This window comes from Schistocerca americana, chromosome 5, assembly GCF_021461395.2.
Source record: "Schistocerca americana isolate TAMUIC-IGC-003095 chromosome 5, iqSchAmer2.1, whole genome shotgun sequence".
Classification (NCBI taxonomy): Eukaryota; Metazoa; Arthropoda; class Insecta; order Orthoptera; family Acrididae; genus Schistocerca; species Schistocerca americana.
In genome coordinates this window covers 602,123,750-602,144,115 of record NC_060123.1, presented here as the reverse complement: position 1 = coordinate 602,144,115, position 20,366 = coordinate 602,123,750, and the positions used below count along the sequence as shown (strand labels likewise).

Below are 20,366 nucleotides of genomic sequence, written 5' to 3'. Positions count from 1 at the left end.
CAAAAAGGAGGTGCATATTATCAATCTGAAATGAATTCCCCTACGAAGAGTGGTTTAGGAGCGTTCTCGAAAAATTACCAAACAGATATGCGACTGTTTTAGATCAGGCTCCATATCGTACGATGATAAATCCAGTATCACGAAATCCATCTACGAAATGGAGAAGCCATTCTGTCATTGAATCGATTGAAAACAATATCGTAGAGCTTCCATCTAATGCCACAGTATATGAGAAATTTCGTAAAGTTGGCTAACTGGAACAAGCGCGGCTTCACTTAAGGGTACAGGAATACCTTTCGGAAAGTATACTGCGATCAGTGGGCAAGGAAATTAAACTTCTGTGGTTGCCTCTAGCTCACTGCGAATTGAGAACCATTGAACTTATTTTGGCATTTTTCAAGAACACGGTAACGAAGGAGAACAAGAATTTTAAAGTAAATGATACTTTACAGTTGTCACTCCCTCTGGATAGCGTTCCCCAAAGTGTCTGGAAGAATTCAGTGAGTTATGTACTCAAACTTGAAGACAGTTATGCAGAAAGAGCCCACTGTCTTGACACAGCAATAGAACCGTTGATGATCCAAGCTGACGACTGCAATAGCAGCAGCGAGATCTCAGCTAACGGCGAAAGTGATTAAGTTAGTTTTTGTTTCAGTTATCCGTCTTTACTGAAAAATTTATTCGAGTTAACAGACTTTTCCACGTCCTGTTGAAATGTGCTATACAAATGTTCATTTAATGTGAGCTGCTTGCATATCGAGCATTTATTTGCAATTCATCTCTACTCGCAACAAAAGCTAAACGCATCAATGCTGCACTGGAAAGCGACTACTAAGCTGACGTTCTTCGCTGATGAATGGGCGCCTATGGTGCGTTGCGACGCTGGCGGCGCGCCGGTGTGACAAATACGCTCCACCATAGCCTAGTATATATTATAGTTGCTAACACAATTGCTTCACAAACTCTTAACTAACAAACACGAGGAGTGTTCATCAGTAAAGACATATGATCTAACAAACAAAAGTTCAAGCTTAACACCAGTGCCTTCTCCCTCGCAATAGCTACAATTGTAAGCTCAATCGCAGCGTCTCGCTTTTGATTAATAGTAATCAGAAAATAACGAAAATACACTGAAGAGCTAAAGAAACTGGTACACCTGCCTAATATCGTGTAGGGCCCCCGCGAGCACGCAGAAGTGCCGCAATACGACGTGGAATGGACTCGACTAATGTCTGAAGCAGGGCTGGAGGGAATTGACACCATGAATCCTGCAGGACTACCAGTAAATTCGTAAGAGTCCGACGGGGTGGAGATCTCTTCTCAACAGCACGTCGCAAGGCATCTTAGATATGCTCAGTAATGTTCATGTAGGGGGAGTTTGGTGGGGAGCGGAAGTGTTTAAATTCATAAGAGTGTTCCTGGAGCCACTGTGTAGCAATTCTGCACATGTGGGGTGTCGCATTGTCCCGCTGGAAACGCCCAAGTCCGTCGGAATGCACAATGGACGTGAATGGATGCAGGTGACCAGACAGGATGTTTACGTACCTGTCAGAGTCATATCTACACGTAACAGGGGTCCCATATCACTCCAACAGAGCCGCCACGAGCTTCAACAGTCTCCTGCTGACATGCAGGGTCCAGGATTCGTGAAGTGGTCCCCATACCCGTGCACATCCATCTGCTCGATACAATTTGAAGCGAGACTCGTCCGACCAGGCAACATGTTTCCAGGCATCAACAGTCCATTGTCGGTGTTGACGGGTCCAGGCGAGGCGTAAAGCTTTGTGTCGTGCAGTCATCAAGGGTACACGAGTGGGCCTTCGGCTCCGAAAGCCCATATCGATGACGTTTCGTTGAGTGGTTCGTACGCTGACACTTGTTGATAGCCCAACATTGAAATCTGCAGCAATTTGCGGAAGGGTTGCACTTCTGTCACGCTGAACGATTCTCCTCAGTCGTCGTTGGTCTAAATTCTTGCAGGACCTTTTTCCGGTCGCAGCGATGTTGGAGATTTGATGTTTTACCGGATTCCTGATATTTGCGGTACACTTGTGAAATAGTCATACGGAAAAATACCCACCTGATGGCTATCTCGGAGATGCTATGTCCCATCGCTTGTGGGTCGACTATAATACCACGTTCAAATTCACTTCAATCTTGATAACCTGCCACTGTAGCAGCAGTAACCGATCTGACAACTGCGCCAGACACTTGTTGTCTTATGCAGCGCCGCATTATGCCTATTTACACATCTTTGTATTTGAACAGGCATCTTTGTACCCGTTTCTTTGACGCTTTAATGTAGAGCAAGTTTTTATTTTTTCGTATGGCTAGGGCCCCCAGTCCGGCAGACCGTTCGCCGGGTGCCGGTCTTTCAATTTGACGCCACTTCGGTGACCTGCAGTCGATGAGGATGATAGGATGATGATGAGGACAGCACAACTCCAAGTCCCTGGGCGGAGAAAATTCCCCGACCCAGCCGGGAATCGAACTCGGGCCCAGAGGATTGACAATCCGTCAGGCTGACCATTCAGGTACCGGGGGCAGACAGAACAAGGTTATATCTTTGAACTGTGCAAAGAAAATGTTTCTCCTCATTACGATCTGAATTTTATGCGTCCTTAAAATTGACACTCGCCGAAAAAAAGCTAGAAAAAGCACAGTTTCTCTTAAATATCCCGCGTATGTCGCCCCCGTATCAACTAAGATGTAATAGTGTGGCATCGTGGTATGAGCGGTAGTGAAGTCCAGGATGAGACTGCCGGGAGTGACGTGCTCTGTGGTTCAAAGCTCGAGTGGTGTACGAACGAATATGCCCGCAGTCGATAGATCTACAGTATCGCGGTTCCGTTGTACAGCTGTTTGACGTGGGTACATCGGCGGGCCGTTGTATGTTACCGCGGAGGCAGCTATGTCACGACCATCGGCATCCACGACAGCATGGAATGGCACTAGAAATACCATTTCAAGATAATTCTCAGCGTTTCTCATGGAATGTTCAGCCGTCGTGACGCAGCTCGTGCACTGCTGTAGGTCGCAAATTAAGTGCACCATTCTCAGCCGTGGCAACAGTAACTTCTTCAACAATTTTTGGCGCAATTGATCAGTGGCCTCTCCCAGGAGGAAATCCCAAATCGCCAATTTATTCGAACTTCCGAATCGTGTTCTTCAACTCTGTCACGTAAACAGGACCTGTCCGCATTCCTTTAAGACCGCATTCCTTTAAGACGTCGGTACTCGCGAAGAGTAGCAGCAGTAATACTGTTGAAGTTAAAATCTTCTGGGTTATTAGGCCGCGTCATGTTTCTTCTAAAATGTTCGACGTTTCGACCCCTCTGCTGGGATCTTCCTCAGCGTCTTTTGGTGTCCACTACTGCTAGATCTTCCTCAGGATCTTTTGGTGTCCACTACTGCTAGAGTGTTCTAGCAGTAGTTGTTCACCAAAAGATCCTGAGGAAGAACCCAGCAGAGGGGTCGAAACGTCAAACATTTTAGAAGAAACATGACGCGGCCTACTAACCCAGAAGATTTTAACTTCAGTGACAACGGCCACGAAAGCCTGCAGACTTACAGTAATACTGTTGTTCTGATACGACGGCTTTACGAGTAAAGCGCTGCTCACCTTGTTCAGACCCTTGTTGACTGTCTGCAACAGTAGGGTACACCGATGCTTGTGTTCCAACTCCACATCGCCTGGCCATTAGCGGCGTCTAATGGCAAGTCAAAACACCAACACTACTAGCAACGCAAATCCTGCAGTACACACTTTGGACATCATTTGTATAAACGGGTACCAATATGGTAAATACACCGAGGCGACAAAACTCATGAATACTTCATAATAGCGTATCGGACCTCATTTTGCACAAGACATAACTGGACGTGGCATGGACTCCACAAGTCGTCTGCAGTTCCCTGCCTAAATATTGAGCCATGCTGCCTCTATAGCCTTCCATAGTGGCGAAAATATTGCCAGTGCAATATTTCGTGACGAATTCACCTCTCGATTCATTTGGCATTCATATTGGGCAATCTGGTTGGCCAAAACATTCCTTCGAATTGCCCAGAATGTTCTTCAAATCAATCGCAAACAATTGAGGTCCGGTGACATGGCACACTGTCATCCATAAAAATTCCGTTGGTTCTTTGTGAAAATGAAGTCAGTGAATTGGTGAAAAAAATGGTTCAGATGGCTCTGAGCACTATGGGACTTAACTGCTGAGGTCATCAGCCCCCTAGAACTTAGAACTACTTAAATCTAACTAACCTAAGGACATCACACACATCCATGCCCGAGGCAGGATTCGAACCTGCGACCGTAGCGGTCGCGCAGCTCCAGACCGTATCGTCGAGCACCGCTCGGCCACTCCCGCCGGCGAATTGCTGAAAATGGTCTCCAAGTAGCCGGACATAACCATTGCCATTCAGTGACCCAGTACATTCCATGGAGCCACCACCAGCTTGCACAGTACGTTGTTGCCAGCTTCAACGCATGGCTTCGTGGGGTCTGCGCCACACTCGAGCCAAACATCAGCCCTTACCAACTGAAATGGGGACCCATCTGACGAGGCCACGGTTTTCCAGTCGTCTTGGGGCCCAACCGATATGGGCACGAGCCCAGGAGGCGCTGCGGGCGATGTCGTGCTGTTAGCAAAGGCACTCGCGTCGGTCGTCTGCTGCCACAGTCCATTAACGCCAAATTTCGCCGCACTGTGCTAACAGATACGTTCATCGTACGTCTCACATTGACTTCTGCTGTTATTTCGCGCATTGTTGCGTGTCTGTTAGCACTGACAACCAGACAAACGCCGCTGCCCTCGGTCGTTAAGTGAAGGCCGTCGACCACTGCTTTGTCAGTGATGAGAGGTAATAACTGAAATTTGGATTCTCAGCACATTCTTGACACTGTCCGTCCGTAAACATTGAATTCCATAACAATTTCCAAAATGGAATGTCCCATGCGCCATGCTCCAGCTACCACTCCACATTCAAAGTCTTTTAATTGCCGTCGTGCTGCCATAATCACGCCGGAACCCATTTCACATAAATCACCTGAGTACCAATGACAGCTGTGTCAAGTCACTTCCCTTCTATACCCTGTGTACGCGATACTAACGCCATCTGTATGTGTATGTATGGCCATTCCATGACTCTTGTCACCTGTGTAGTTTTCCATCTACACAAGTTTAAGTAGCGAAACTATAATTGTAACGAACCTGTATGTTAATACATTCAGTGATTGTAGAACCACATTCCCCAAAAATAGAAGACGCTAAGTTGTGATGAAAATTGGATTGGAACAGTATGCAAACCTTACAAGGGAAATATGTGAACATATTGTAAGGAGCGATCGAAAAGTTACCTTCTGAGGGCGTTGGTGCAGCGTATATACAGCGTAGCGCGACCCCAATGCGCCAATGATGAGCCAAAACATTTGAAACATTCCCTTAGAAAAATTAAGAACGACAATGCTGGTAAATATCTACGTTATTTGATTTTGAAAAAACTGAGCAAAACTGAACGTACTCAGACATTTATCTCTTTACTTATTCTGATCAACAGTAAACCGACACATTTTTTAAAAAATTTTTAGCGCAGCGCATTCTGACTTTCAATAATCCCTACGAAAGAATGACCCCGACTAACAATAACCTATACCTTTCATGACTCACTTACCTCACAAAAATCTTCGTTGCTCAAACCACTGCAATACAGTGCGCGCCAATACTGCCAGCTAAATAAAAGATTCTAACTACTTAAGATACTAACTACTGATAGGCATAGTTAAAAAATGAAAGATTTTGATGGAGAACAAACAATTTATTTACCTTAACAGTGTTGGTTCAAATGGTTCTGAGCACTATGGGACAACATCTGAGGTCATCAGTCCCCTAAAACTTAGAACTACTTAAACCTAACTAACCTAAGGATATCACACACATCCATGCCCGAGGCAGGATTCGAACCTGCGACCGTAGCGGTCCCGCGGTTCCAGAGTGAAGCGCCTAGAACCGCTCAGTCACACCAGCCGGCCCGTAATAGTGTTCAGAAGTCATAATATGTATATCAGTTCATGACATCCGGTCTTACAAATTTCGTTTATCTGACGGACACACGTCCAGATTGTCCGCTCTCAAAACTCTGCCATCCCTCTCCCCACATCCACCACTGCAGGCGGCTCACCTCCAACTGCGCAACGCTACCCGTTGTTCACATCCAACTGGCCAACACCAAAATAGCAAATATTCCAACATCGCAAACCAGCCACGGACTGCACACAGCACAGTCAGTGATTTTATACAGAGCGCTACGTGGCGGTACCAACATAAAAACCTAAACAGTCTGCTTACACATTGTCCACTGCAAGGTTGGACGCCTCCTGGTGGCTTTGCAGTCACGTGCCACAGTAATAAAAGTATGGTAGCCGAGCAGAGACGGATCGGGAACTACCCTAGCGAAAATATGCGCTGGTAATGGAGAAATCCACTGACATAAGCGACTTTACCAAAGGGCATATTGTTATTACGCAGTGAACGAGTATCTCGAACACGGCGAAGCTGGTCGAATGGTTCAAATGGCTCTAAGCACTATGGGACCTAACATCCGAGATCATAAGTCCCCTAGACTTAGAACTACTTAAATCTAGCTAACCTAAGGAGATCACACACATCCATGCCCGAGGCAGGTTTCGAACCTGCGACCGTGGCAGCAGCGCGGTTCCGGGCTGAAGCGCCTAGAACCGCTCGGCCACTACGGCCGGCTGGTCGAATGTCCACTTGCAGCTGTCGTGAGCCTCTACGTAAAGTGATAGGACAGTGAAACTATCAGTAGGAGCTAACTGGTCGGACTTAATACACGACTCTTCACAGAATCTGGGATTTGGAGGCTTTTCTGGTCTGTAAAGTAGGATAGATGCCGATTTCTGGCACTTATGGCGAAAGAACACAGTGCCGGTGGAGGCACATGTGTTTTGGAGCACACCATTCAACGCACATCGTTGAACAAGGGGCTCTGCAGCAGAGGACTCCTTCATGTTCGCGCGTTGTGTGAGCGTGTGGGTGCTATTCTGTCATTCTGCGCAACGGATTAATCTGAGATGCACCCTTTACCCTGTGGCTCCTGCAAGATGCAATTTCCACCCCCACACTACTACACAAGTCAGACAGACGCTCCTAACGTTCTAAAGAGAAATGCCTGAAAAACTGTCAGCAATAAACATCTTCTGGAGTTGTCCGCTGTAAGAAAATGACACAAAAATGCACAACATTTCTTACGTAACTAGCGGGATACTTGGGTACTGGAGTAGTGCTAGTTAGTGTAAGAAAAACATGAAACTAACGAAAATTATTATTTATTTTGCAAAAATTCTGAGAAATCACAATGGCACTTTTAGTTATGAACTGAACAAGTTATTTCCGGGTTCTGTTCTGAATGTTAAGTTACCTCTTAAGGATAGGATTCGCTAGTGAAATATCTATACAAAGTTTAAGATTGTTGTTGACTTGGCAGAATGGCTGAGAGCCACACCTACTCAACTTGAATAATTATCCGTTAGAATGTTGCTAGGCACGGTCGAGGCTGTTGCGTGTGAAATGCAGTGAAGTGTACTGTTGTGGAGGAAATATGGGGCTCGCAATAGCTGTAGCGCACAATACCGTAAGCTGTGATGACTGCTGTCTGCGCCACTCGCTGCTGACAAATAAGATAACTCTCGTTCTATCTGGATTGACCTTCGCCAATCAAACTCTCTCTACGCCTTGATGAAGTCAAGGACTCCTATTCGCCCCTAGTCTAACTATTACCGTGGTACACTAGTCAGACAACCAGTCCACCACGATGCCACTCAAAAATTCGCTCGCAGGCGTTTAACTGTAACTCTGTCCGTTCACACCGCACAATAAGTGTGGCGGCCAACACTGTGAACAACGCTTAATCGCAAGGACTCAATATAGAGTCGCACTCTGATTCGCTCTCGACAGAGGTGCTTTCCCAGAGAAGTACTGAGGAGAGACATGTTCCTCGCTCTTTGAGTACACGTACGAGCGCGCACGCTTTTGTTACGTGTTCTCGCTCCAAGAGCGACAACGGAACAGCCCCTCTCCACGCCAGACCTGAAGGGGTATATCTTTTCGGTCTCTTCCATTACTCCTTCAGCTCAAGGCGTCAGGATTATCATCTGCCAATCAGCATTGCTCTTCTAAAACGGGAGAATGACGTTTTGTTTAAGGCGACCAATCCGGAAATCTGTAGCATCGGCGTTTGGTGTTTGCTGTCTCCCTGTGAAAACCTCTGAAACTGCGTGCTACATTTGTAAAGAATGCATAGGCTGGGCGCTCCCACACAATGTAGCGGAATTTGCTTTTAAGCCGAACATGGGGTCGTTCTTCCTTTCACTCGGGCAAACGCTGACTGCTCTATGGGCGGTCACCGCCCGACACAGATAGGCTGAGTTGTCCTCGGAAGGGACCAGCCTCCTGGTGTGCAGCTTGCCCCTCCCGAACTAAAAGCTTTTATGGCCGTCGTGTCTTGAATGTGTGTGTGCATGCCAGCCTCGAGTATTTCAATCTCGGTGTGCACTTGCGATTTACTAGTTATTTGCATATTGTTTACATGAATTCTTTATCTTATCGGGTTTGGGTTCGAATGAAGCGTCTTGATGTATGGAATATGATTGTGAGGGCGGAATATGTAAGCAATGTAGGTCAGGAGAACGTGACGTCTTAAAGTTGGCCCAACGACTTCGTCAGTTAGGACTGTAATGGGATCATCGAGATTGGATCGTGTATCACTGGAAACGTCTGGCTTCGATTAATCAGGTTTTTGCTGCACCAGGTACATGGTCATCTCCACAAAAGCAGTCATCCAGGCGAACGGCTGCTCGAAACGTGCAACACGCTACGGACGCAGACTGGTGCCAGCAGTATTATACTATAGGCATTCCCCCGGGAGTAGACAACATTCCATTAAAACTACTGATAGCCAGCCCTGTCAAAGCTCTACTATCTGGTGAGCAAGATGTATGAGACAGGCGAAATACCCTCAGACTTCAAGAAGAGCATAATAATTCCAATCCCAAAGAAAGCAGGTGTTGACAGATGTGAAAATTACCGAACTATCGGTTTAATAAGCCACGGCTGCAAAATACTAACACGAATTCTTTACAGACGAATGGAAAAACTGTTAGAAGCCAAATTCGGGGAAGATCAGTTTGGATTCCGTAGAAATGTTGCAACATGTGAGGCAATACTGACGCTGCGATTTATCTTAGGAAATAGATTAAGGAAAGGCAAACCTACATTTCTAGCATTTGTAGACTTAGAGAAAGGTTTTGACAATGTTGGCTGGAATACTCTCTTTTAAATTCTGAAGGTGTCAGTGGTAAATACAGGGAGCGAAAGGCTATTTGCAATTTGTACAGGAACCAGATGGCAGTTATAAGAGTCGAGGGACATGAAAGGGAAGCAGTGATTGGGAAGGGAGTAAGACAGGGTTGTAGCCTATCGCCGATGTTACTCAATCTGTATATTGAGAAAGCAGTACAGGAAACAAAAGAAAAATTCGGAGTAAGAAGTAAAATCCATGGAGTAGAAATAAAAACTTTGAGGTTCGCCGATGACATTGTAACTCTGTCAGAGACAGCAAAGGATCGGGAAGAGTAGCTGAACGGAATGGACAGGAGGATATAAGATGAACATCAACAAAAGCAAAACGAGGATAATGGAATGTAGTCGAAATAAGTCGGGTGATGCTGAGGGTATTAGATTAGGAAATGAGACACTTAAAGCAGTAACGGAGTTTTGCTATTTGGAGAGCAAAATAACTGATGATGGTCGAAGTAAAGAGGATATAAAATGTAGACTGGCAATGGCAAGGAAAGCGTTTCTGAAGAAGAGAAATTTAACATCGAGTATAGATTTAAGTGTCAGGAAGTCGTTTCTGAAAGTATTTGTATGGAATGTGGCCATGTGTGCAAATGAAACGTCGACGATAACCAGTTGGGACAAGAAGAGAATAGAAGCTTTCGAAATGCAGTGCTACAGAAGAATGCTGAAGATTAGATGGGTAGATCACATAACTAATGAGGAGGTATTGAATAGAATTGGGGAGAAGAGGAGCTTGTGGCACACCTTGACTAGAAGAAGGGTTCGGTTGGTAGGACATGTTCTGAGGCATCAAGGGATCACCAATTTAGTATTGGAGGGCAGCGTGGAGGGTAAAAATCGCAGAGGGAGACGAAGAGATAAATACACCAAGCAGATTCAGAAGGATGTAGGTTGCAGTAGGTACTGGGAGATGAAGAAGCTTGCACAGGAGAGAGTAGCATGGACAGCTGCATCATACCAGCCTCTGGACTGAAGACCAACAACAACAGGCATTCATGTGCACTTGCGTACGATCTGTTGTCGTAATCGAAGAAACGATATCAGCTGGGGACCAACTGCATCCATTCGTATTTTATGTCTTCCCTGACGACGATGTCGTCTTTCAGGCGTATAACTGTCGATGTCTCGCAACCAGAATCGAGCTACAGTTGTTCGAGGAGCATGATAGTGAAATCACGTCCGTGCCTTGGCCTCTAAATTCGAGTGATGTGAATGGGGTCGCTCCCATCTGGGTCGGTATCGAGCGCCATCACCGCGGACCGAAATCAACGGCCAATTATTCAGGGGAATTACATGACTTGTGCGTAGGCACCTGGCACCTCATAGCTTCACAAATCTACCAACGAACTGTAGAATCGATGATACGCAGAATCGTTGATATATTGCGCTAGAGAAATCCCCCAAGAAGCTATCGAGCAGGCGGTCGTAATCTTTTGGTTCATCAGTGAATAAGCATTAACATGTAGGCAAGGCATTAACGTGGCATTCGTGTCTTTCCCAAAAGTAAGATTTCCAATTTTTTTTGGTACAGAACTCTGTTTGTGTGAAGAGTGCTTCACGCTCTGTGTGTAAACATGCGCACGCCGCGCTGAGGCGCTCAGTCTTGGCTTGGCAGCCGTTGAGAATGGAGCTCCCGTTGGGTGTTACCACCAAGTGCGAATTGCGCGCAGCTATTCGGTTTTTGAACGCAAAGGGCACTGCGCCGATTGAAATCCATCGCCAATTGACGGAAGTGTATGGTGAGTCGCGCACGGATGTCAAAAATGTTCGTAAGTGGTGTAGAGAGTTTGCAGCTGCTCGGACTGAAATACACGACGAACAAAGGAGCGGGAGACCGTCAGTTTCTGAGGACACAGTGTTGAAGGTTGAGCAAAGCATGCGTGAAGATCGGCGGATCACCCTGGATGACCTCTGCACGTTGGTTCCTGAGGTTTCCCGAAGCACCGCTCGCAGTTTTATCGGAAAAGAAGAGGTTCATAACTTTCTGAACAGCATGGCGGCGAGCTGGTATGACATGGGCATACAAAAACTGCCACAGCGTCTACAAAAATACATCGACAGAAATGGTGATTATGACGAAAAATAGATAAATGTTCAAGCTGTAAACTGATGTGAACCATTGTAGAAATAAACATGTACTTATAAAAAAATAGGAGACCTTACTTTTTGGATTACCCTCGTATGACGACGTTATTACCAAATGCGTTGAAACAGGATCGACGTGCTGTTATTCTTTCCTTGACTGTCGAAGGCCGGCCGTTGTGGCCGTGCAGTTCTAGGCGCTTCAGTCCGAAACCGCGCTGCCGTTACGGTCGCAGGTTCGAATCCTGCCTCGGTCATGGACGTGTATGATGTCCTTAGGTTAGTTAAGTTTAAGTAGTTCTAAGTTCTAGGGGACTGATGACCCCATATGTTAAGTCCCATAGTGCTTAGAGCCATCTGAACATTTTTTTGGCTGTCGAAGTACAAACACGGGTAGACACCCATCAGGGAATGAAGAATGTGTATGAGGCAGGATTACTGTCGAAAAGCAACGAAAAGGTTTGCTGTTTCTTGATAACGCACGTCCATATATCACAAATGTAGTAACGTAGAAGTTACGCCAATTCAGGTGGGAGACACTGGAATTTACGTGCTATCTTCCTGATCTCTCCCCACGCGGTTATCACTCCTTCGGTCCTATAGAAAAGGTGTTGAAGGATGGACGATTTTGTCGGACGCGGATTTGCAGCAGGCAGTTACGCATCTCTTCACGCAGCGGGACGTGGTGTTTCACAGAACGGGTGTCTTCAACCTGTTGCGTTGGTGGGACGATTTGCTCAATGCTCACGGCGATTTTGCGTGACTGGCATACCTGTTCTGGACTGTACGGCCTTCGAACGGAATCTTTTTGTTCGCCCCTTTTACATGTTACTGTTTCCAGCGTCACAGTGATCACGTTATTCAGATCTTTGCCGCAATCCATTGTGTTTCAATCATATCTCATTAATTTTGAAATAGTTTTTATTTGACTGTAGCCTTGTAACATTCTTCCCTCTCTCCGTTGATGTTTCAATACTATGTACTGCACTCCTCAGAAACCTCTTATACTATTGGCCCATGAAGAATTAATACATCGATTTAGTCAGATGGGAGGAAGATGCAGAAAATTACGCCTATAACATTATGTTGAAACATTCTGCCAGCAGCCGAATATGGAGGTCGTGGTAGAGTGATAACTGAGACCGAGTTTCCTGGTTATGTGGGTTCCTGGTCCAGCCGCGCGTAAACGAGCTGTTAAATTTACCTGACCTTACCTGGTCCGCGGAGTTTCCAAAGCTGCGACACATCTGTGGTGACCTAATTAATCTTTTCCATAAGACAACACATCTCAGGAATAGGTTCGTACACCATGGCAGAAATAACACGATGATCTGCTAAAACACACTATATTGTTGAAGCCCCATGTCCTTCTGTTACTTTGGTGTGCATTCGTCACAAGAGAAATGCAAAGATATTATTGCTACACATCAGAATTCATGGAGCCTCTACAGTAGACGCTAATTCTAACTGTCCGAGAAACACTTTTAAATTAAAGATTCCAAAAATACTGCTACTGCCGCACGGCACTTGGACAACGACACCCCAGGATAGTTCTCAATCTGCTTACCAAAGGGACGCAAGATATTCTCAAGGACGATAAAAGGACAGTCGTGACCAAAACATCATTAGCGACCATTTAATACAACACTGGAGATTTCACAACCAGATAATAAGCATCATCCAACTCATCGACAGCGTGATGTGAGATTTCGCAATGACGTGCCTTAACGTTTGTTCTTTTACGTTACCAACCTCTAAGTCTGTAGATATTGTCGCAACCAAAAATATACTTTCAGTATACCAATTAGAGCTACTGCCTACGAAACTATTAATACTCAGACTTTGTCAGCATGAAATAAACAGTTACAAAGCTTTATTGTATTAGCGAGGCGGAATTGCCATGAGAAACCGGTCATACCTCAGCCAGCATGTGACATGTTCTACTCTGCACAATGGTCTGTGACCTCTATTGCAGACTTTTCCACCAATTGTGACGTCATACAAGTTCCTTTCCTAATATTTATAATATTGTCGATATCTTATCGTGAAATGCTTTCTCCAGTGGAGTCGCGCAGGATTAGCCGAGCGGTCTTCGGCGCTGCAATCACGGACTGAGCGGCTGATCATGGCGGAGGTTCGAGTCCTCCCTCGGGCATGGGTGTGTGTGTTTGTCCTTAGGATAATTTAGGTTAAGTAGTGTGTAAGCTTAGGGATTGATGACCTTATCAGTTAAGTCCCATAAGATTTCACATACATTTGAACATTTTTTTTTCTCCAGTGGAAACTCCTGAAAACACTTCTTGAAACAATTTTTCGAGCATGCTAATCTCGTAAATATGTGTATTTATGGGTGGACTACTTTTCCTGTCCCTGGCTTGTTGCTAACACCTCACGCCGGCTCGCCTGGGTGACTTGCATGTTAACGGGACCACCGCACCACAATCGTTGTTCTTGGTTGTCGACGCCGGCGCTCAATTAAAATTCAAATATCTGCCGACCCAATGGTCGGATTATGCTGCGAGTTAACCCCAATCAATCTGATACTAAATACTGTAGACGTCAATGATATGCTCCACTATCAATTTTGCTCCTACTGTACTTACTGTACTGATTTCAGTACCCAACTTAAAAATGGTGAATCAGTGGATCTGAAGTTTGAAGTCAGTAAGATCAGCGGTTGCAAGTGCCTTAAGTAACTGGGGTTACGATCAAATGGAAAAAGTACACGGTAGGAGGGCCGTATTTCGACTGAACTCTGCCCTTTGGAATAACAAAAACGAGCAAACAGGCGATACATCCTTCAGCTGTTGTAAACATCGCTGCGTACGGGGCAGAAACGTGGGTAACAAACACGCGTCAGAGAAACAGCTTGCTTGGACTGGAGATGGACTTTTGTAGACGAAGTTGTGGCATCTCCAGGCTGGGCCTTGTACCAAGCACCCAAACAAGATAGGCTATGGGCGTGTATAATTTAATAATAGACACCATAGAAGTGAATCGCCTAAAATGTTATGGACATGTAGAAATTGCGGATGATAGCCGATGGCCAAAGAACGTGTGGCAGTGGACTACAGCGGAAAGAATAAAGCGAGGAAGATGTTGGAGGAGCCGAAGTCGAGAGGTCCGGGACGCGATGGATGCCAGAGAACTACAAGAAGGACTGAGTGGCATGATCGGAAAAAGTGGGAAGCGAGAAGCTGTTAGAACACTCGCAAGATGATACGATCAACGAGTTTGGTGAGTGAGATAGATCACTGCGTCTCAGCCTTTCGAGCTTGCCTATTCGCCCTGTAAGAGTGATCTTAAAGACATCAGGGTAAGAATAACTTAGCGTGACCGTAAGACCACTTATAACAAGAGTACACTTTTTAATGTTAGCTTCCTTCCTGGCACATAGGAAAGTGAGAAAAATAAATAAATCGAGGAAACCCTTTTGTTTTATAAAGAAATGAATGAAGTTTACAGATTTTCTTCAACATTTCTTGTATACACTATCTTTGAATTGCAACCGATATTCATTCTCTATTCTTCGACGTGATATACAAATATTATGACATGATTCTCTTGCATATTAATTATTTCATTCTAAGAATTTAAAAACTAAAAAATAATATATGTTTTATGAGATATTTTTCAACTTGTTGTTGAAACATTTTTTATTAACACACTTTCGGAATGGCACTTCACGAGAATATCAGAGAAAAATTAGACTAAGTTAAGCTGAATCGAAGTAAGATGCCCTCAAGGTTCGCTACTGCATAAATTTAAAAAAAAGGATTTGGTAATAAGTGGACTCTTGTTATTAGCGGCCTAAAGCGACAGTCAGGAGTTCAGTTATTCATATACTGAAGCGCCAAGGAAACTGGTATAGGCATGCGTATTCAAATACACAGATATGTATACTGGCCCTGCGGTCGGCAACGCCTATATAAGACAATAAGTGTCTGGCGGAGTTGTTACATCGGTTACTGCTGCTAAAATGGCAGTTTATCAAGATTTAGGTGAGTTTGAACGCGGTGTTTTAGTGCGCACATGAGTGATACGACACAGCATCTCTGAGGGAGCAATCAAGTGGGGATTTTTCCATACGCCCATTTCACGAGTGTACCGTGAATATCAGGAATCGGGTAAAACATCAAATCTCCGACATCGCTGCGACCGGAAAAAGATCCCACAAGAACGGGACCAGCGACGACAGAAGAGAATCGTTCAACGTGACAGATTTGCAAGCCTTCTGCAAATTGCTGCAGTTTTCAAAAATGATTCAAATGGCTCTGAGCGCTATGGGACTTAACTTCTGAGGTCATCAGTCCCCTAGAACTTAGAACTACTTAAACCTAACTAACCTAAGGACATCACACACATCCATGCTCGAGGCAGGATTCGAACCTGCGAACGTAGCGGTCGCGCCGTTCCAGACTGAAGCGCCTAGAACCGCTCGGCCACTCCGGCCGGCTACAGTTTTCAATGCTGGGCTATCAATAAGTGTCAGCGTGCGAACCACTCAACGAAACATCATCGATGTGGGCTTTCGGAGCAGAAGGTCCACTCGTGTAGCCTTGATGACTGCGCAACACAAAGCTTTACGCGTCGCCTGGGACCGTCAGCACCGACATTGGACTGTTGACGACTGGAAACATGTTGCCTGCTCGGACGAGTCGGGTATGGAGACAAACACGCTGTGCGGCTGGTCCCGGCGGAGTTTCGAGTCCTCCCTCGGGCATGGGTGTGTGTGTTTGTCCTTAGGGTAATTTAGGTTAAGTAGTGTGTAAGCTTAGGGACTGATGACCTTATCAGTTAAGTCCCATAAGATTTCACACACGTTTGAACATTTTGAACAAACTCACGAATCCATGGACCCTGCATGTCAGCAGGGGACTGTTCAAGTTGGTGGCGGCTCTATAATGATGCAAACTCGCCGTACTTGAACATTACTGAGCATATCAGGGATGCCTTGCAACGTGCTGTTCAGAAGAGATCTGCGTCCTCTCGTGCTCTTACGGATTTAAGGACAGTTCTGCAGGATTGATGGTGTCAATTCCTCCAGCACTACTTCAGACATTAGTCGAGTCCAAGCCACGCCCTGCTGCGGCACTTCTGCGTGCTCGCGGGGGCCCTACACGATATTAGGCAGGTGTACCAGTTTCAGTGTATAATGACCGCAGGCGTTCTGTTGCAAGTTAAACCAAATCGCCGTAAGAATCCCCAGGGCTCGATAATTGTACCAACCTTGTATACCATATACCCAAGTGACATCTCAAAACGCACCAACGGCCAGTCAGAATTTTTTGCAGTTAACGTTCATGTCGCCCTCACCTTCATTATATACACTCCTGGAAATTGAAATAAGAACACCGTGAATTCATTGTCCCAGGAAGGGGAAACTTTATTGACACATTCCTGGGGTCAGATACATCACATGATCACACTGACAGAACCACAGGCACATAGACACAGGTAACAGAGCATGCACAATGTCGGCACTAGTACAGTGTATATCCACCTTTCGCAGCAATGCAGGCTACTATTCTCCCATGGAGACGATCGTAGAGATGCTGGATGTAGTCCTGTGGAACGGCTTGCCATGCCATTTCCACCTGGCGCCTCAGTTGGACCAGCGTTCGTGCTGGACGTGCAGACCGCGTGAGACGACGCTTCATCCAGTCCCAAACATGCTCAATGGGGGACAGATCCGGAGATCTTGCTGGCCAGGGTAGTTGACTTACACCTTCTAGAGCACGTTGGGTGGCACGGGATACATGCGGACGTGCATTGTCCTGTTGGAACAGCAAGTTCCCTTGCCGGTCTAGGAATGGTAGAACGATGGGTTCGATGACGGTTTGGATGTACCGTGCACTATTCAGTGTCCCCTCGACGATCACCAGTGGTGTACGGCCAGTGTAGGAGATCGCTCCCCACACCATGATGCCGGGTGTTGGCCCTGTGTGCCTCGGTCGTATGCAGTCCTGATTGTGGCGCTCACCTGCACGGCGCCAAACACGCATACGACCATCATTGGCACCAAGGCAGAAGCGACTCTCATCGCTGAAGACGACACGTCTCCATTCGTCCCTCCATTCACGCCTGTCGCGACACCACTGGAGGCGGGCTGCACGATGTTGGGGCGTGAGCGGAAGACGGCGTAACGGTGTGCGGGACCGTAGCCCAGCTTCATGGAGACGGTTGCGAATGGTCCTCGCCGATACCCCAGGAGCAACAGTGTCCCTAATTTGCTGGGAAGTGGCGGTGCGGTCCCCTACGGCACTGCGTAGGATCCTACGGTCTTGGCGTGCATCCGTGCGTCGCTGCGGTCCGGTCCCAGGTCGACGGGCACGTGCACCTTCCGCCGACCACTGGCGACAACATCGATGTACTGTGGAGACCTCACGCCCCACGTGTTGAGCAATTCGGCGGTACGTCCACCCGGCCTCCCGCATGCCCACTATACGCCCTCGCTCAAAGTCCGTCAACTGCACATACGGTTCACGTCCACGCTGTCGCGGCATGCTACCAGTGTTAAAGACTGCGATGGAGCTCCGTATGCCACGGCAAACTGGCTGACACTGACGGCGGCGGTGCACAAATGCTGCGTAGCTAGCGCCATTCGACGGCCAACACCGCGGTTCCTGGTGTGTCCGCTGTGCCGTGCGTGTGATCATTGCTTGTACAGCCCTCTCGCAGTGTCCCGAGCAAGTAGGGTGGGTCTGACACACCAGTGTCAATGTGTTCTTTTTTCCATTTCCAGGAGTGTAGTTGTTGGTGCTCAGAAACGCCTTGTGACAGATGACAGTGGATGTGACGCCTGCCTTGGCGTGTTGCAGGTCTGCACTTCCACGTGGTGGGCGAGGGCGTGGTGCGGCTGAAGGGAGCGCGCGCCGCACGCATCTACGAGAGGGAGAGCTACATAGACTTCCGCATGCGCCTGCTGGGCGAACCAGGTACGTCTCCCCTACACAAGCTGCACTCCTCCTCACGCACGCGGGCGCTTCGTGATGATAACATGGACTTTGGCGGATGATGGAGAATGAGGGAAAAATTTATGAGGTTCCGATGCGGAGCTGAGGTCCAAAAATAACAGGTTAAATCTATATTTACTTGTGCATTCATTTCACATACAAAAATTAAAGTCTTCAGGTTCACTATTAAATCTAACCAGCCAATCTACAGTAAATTAATTTTACAGTATGTGTAATACATGATCAGTACATAGTAACTGTAATAATGGTACAGACAGAGCGCTGAGAATTAAAAATTAAAGTCCGTTGAAAGTAATTTTGAGAGAAGAAGCTGGAAAGGTAAAAAAAGTTGTTTTCGGGGTTCTAACATGCCACTTGTTTTACCAAGTTGGAAACGAATAAATGACAGGTATACCTCATCATATTTAAAGTGCACAAATTCACATGTATGTCGGTAATACTTTTCATCGTGGTCTATTTATTGTTTTAATCTGTAGATAATCTGCTAGTTGTATCTTGTGTTTTTCCCAAATTTTGCTGCAGATCTGAAGATGGTCATTGCTGACCGGAACTGGAAGTCTGGAGACCTACAAGTTTGTGACCACAGACGTGAAATAAAAGAAAATGGTATGGTCTGTTTTCAAAGTTCTTACAGCATACGTTCGTGGAAGAGTCAGCCAATACATTGCTCCCTCCTGCGTATATCTCGCGGAATGCCCATGAAGATAAAATTATATTCGTGCCCACACGGATGCTTACCAGCAGTCGTTCTTCCCGTGAAGCATATGCAACTGGAACAGGAAAGAGGAGGAAGTTACACTTGTACACGAAGTACCCTCCGCCACACACCGTAAGGTGGCTTCCGGGATGTAGATGTCGAAGCATATGAGATGATAACCGCAATCCGGGAAGATATGAGGATGGTTCATGAATATTTTTCCACACAAGGGATTAATTAATTGACGCCCCCCCCCCCTTTCACCCTCTCTCATTGTACTCTTGTCCCTCTTCAGTTTCTCTGTGATACAGATCTTGCACTTGGTACGTGGACGACCTTCTTCGCTAATTGCCCCAAGTGGGCGCTACTAATTGTGATTTCTGTGTAGAAATCTTAACAGTTGGGTCGTCTCTGGTGAAGTCCCAGCTTGGTACCCCCAAGCGGCGGTTTGAGTCGCTTGGGTCTAACTGGCCCTGGCGATTCCTCAAGAAATGATGAAGAACATAATGAGGAATTTCCGCAGAGGTCTTCTGTAATGTCAATGTCAGTAAAATTCACCAACAGAAATGGACTTTAAGAAATTATTTTATTTTATTTTGAAGCCTACCAGTTTCGGCATTTCATTATACCATCTTCAGGCCCCATACACATTTATCCAAATAAACGAACTTGTCGCATAGCGCAATAAATCACTGGATATTGTGAATTCAATCGTTATACAATTGCTTAATTCGAAGACGTGATAGGTTGCTACCATGCCGATGTCCTCTGGCCATGATGGACCAACAGAGATCTTCTGTAATGCTTCGCCAGTGATGGAAGCCATTTGTGTGATATACTTTTTTGAGAAATAAACTTGTGTTTGGCTTTTCAGTAATGGCAGTCAGTGTAGAAGTTATCTATAAATTATACTGGTGTAAAGACTGGTTTGAACATGCAACAAAAGTGCCGGGACTTAGCTACCACTCGAGTGGCGTCACTGAAGTTGCGTGTGGCCACATTCGAGTGATGCCACTTTTACTCATGCCACAAAAGTTAGAGTTACTTTAACTTTAGCTTTGCGACGCCAGTTTTCTTCCCCCACCACCGATTAGCGTCTTCCGACTGCCATCTCGTGACTGAATTTCAAAGCACCATCGCGGTTTTTTTTCCGTGTGAATAATTTTACCTTGTGTGTGTTTCGTAGTTGTTAAAAATGTCTGAGAATTGGTTGTTGGAAACAGTTGT

The 20,366-nt window shown here is 46.1% G+C and overlaps 1 protein-coding gene across 1 annotated transcript in view; it reads left to right on the top strand.

Annotated features, from left to right (window-relative positions):
* Positions 1–20,366, top strand: part of LOC124615625 (arrestin domain-containing protein 17) — a 160,273-nt gene that overhangs the window by 80,759 nt on the left and 59,148 nt on the right. Inside the window, exon 2 of the mRNA XM_047143631.1 lies at positions 18,287–18,403. Within this exon, the coding sequence (XP_046999587.1) occupies positions 18,287–18,403 (117 nt within the window). The remainder of the gene's footprint in view (positions 1–18,286; positions 18,404–20,366) is intronic.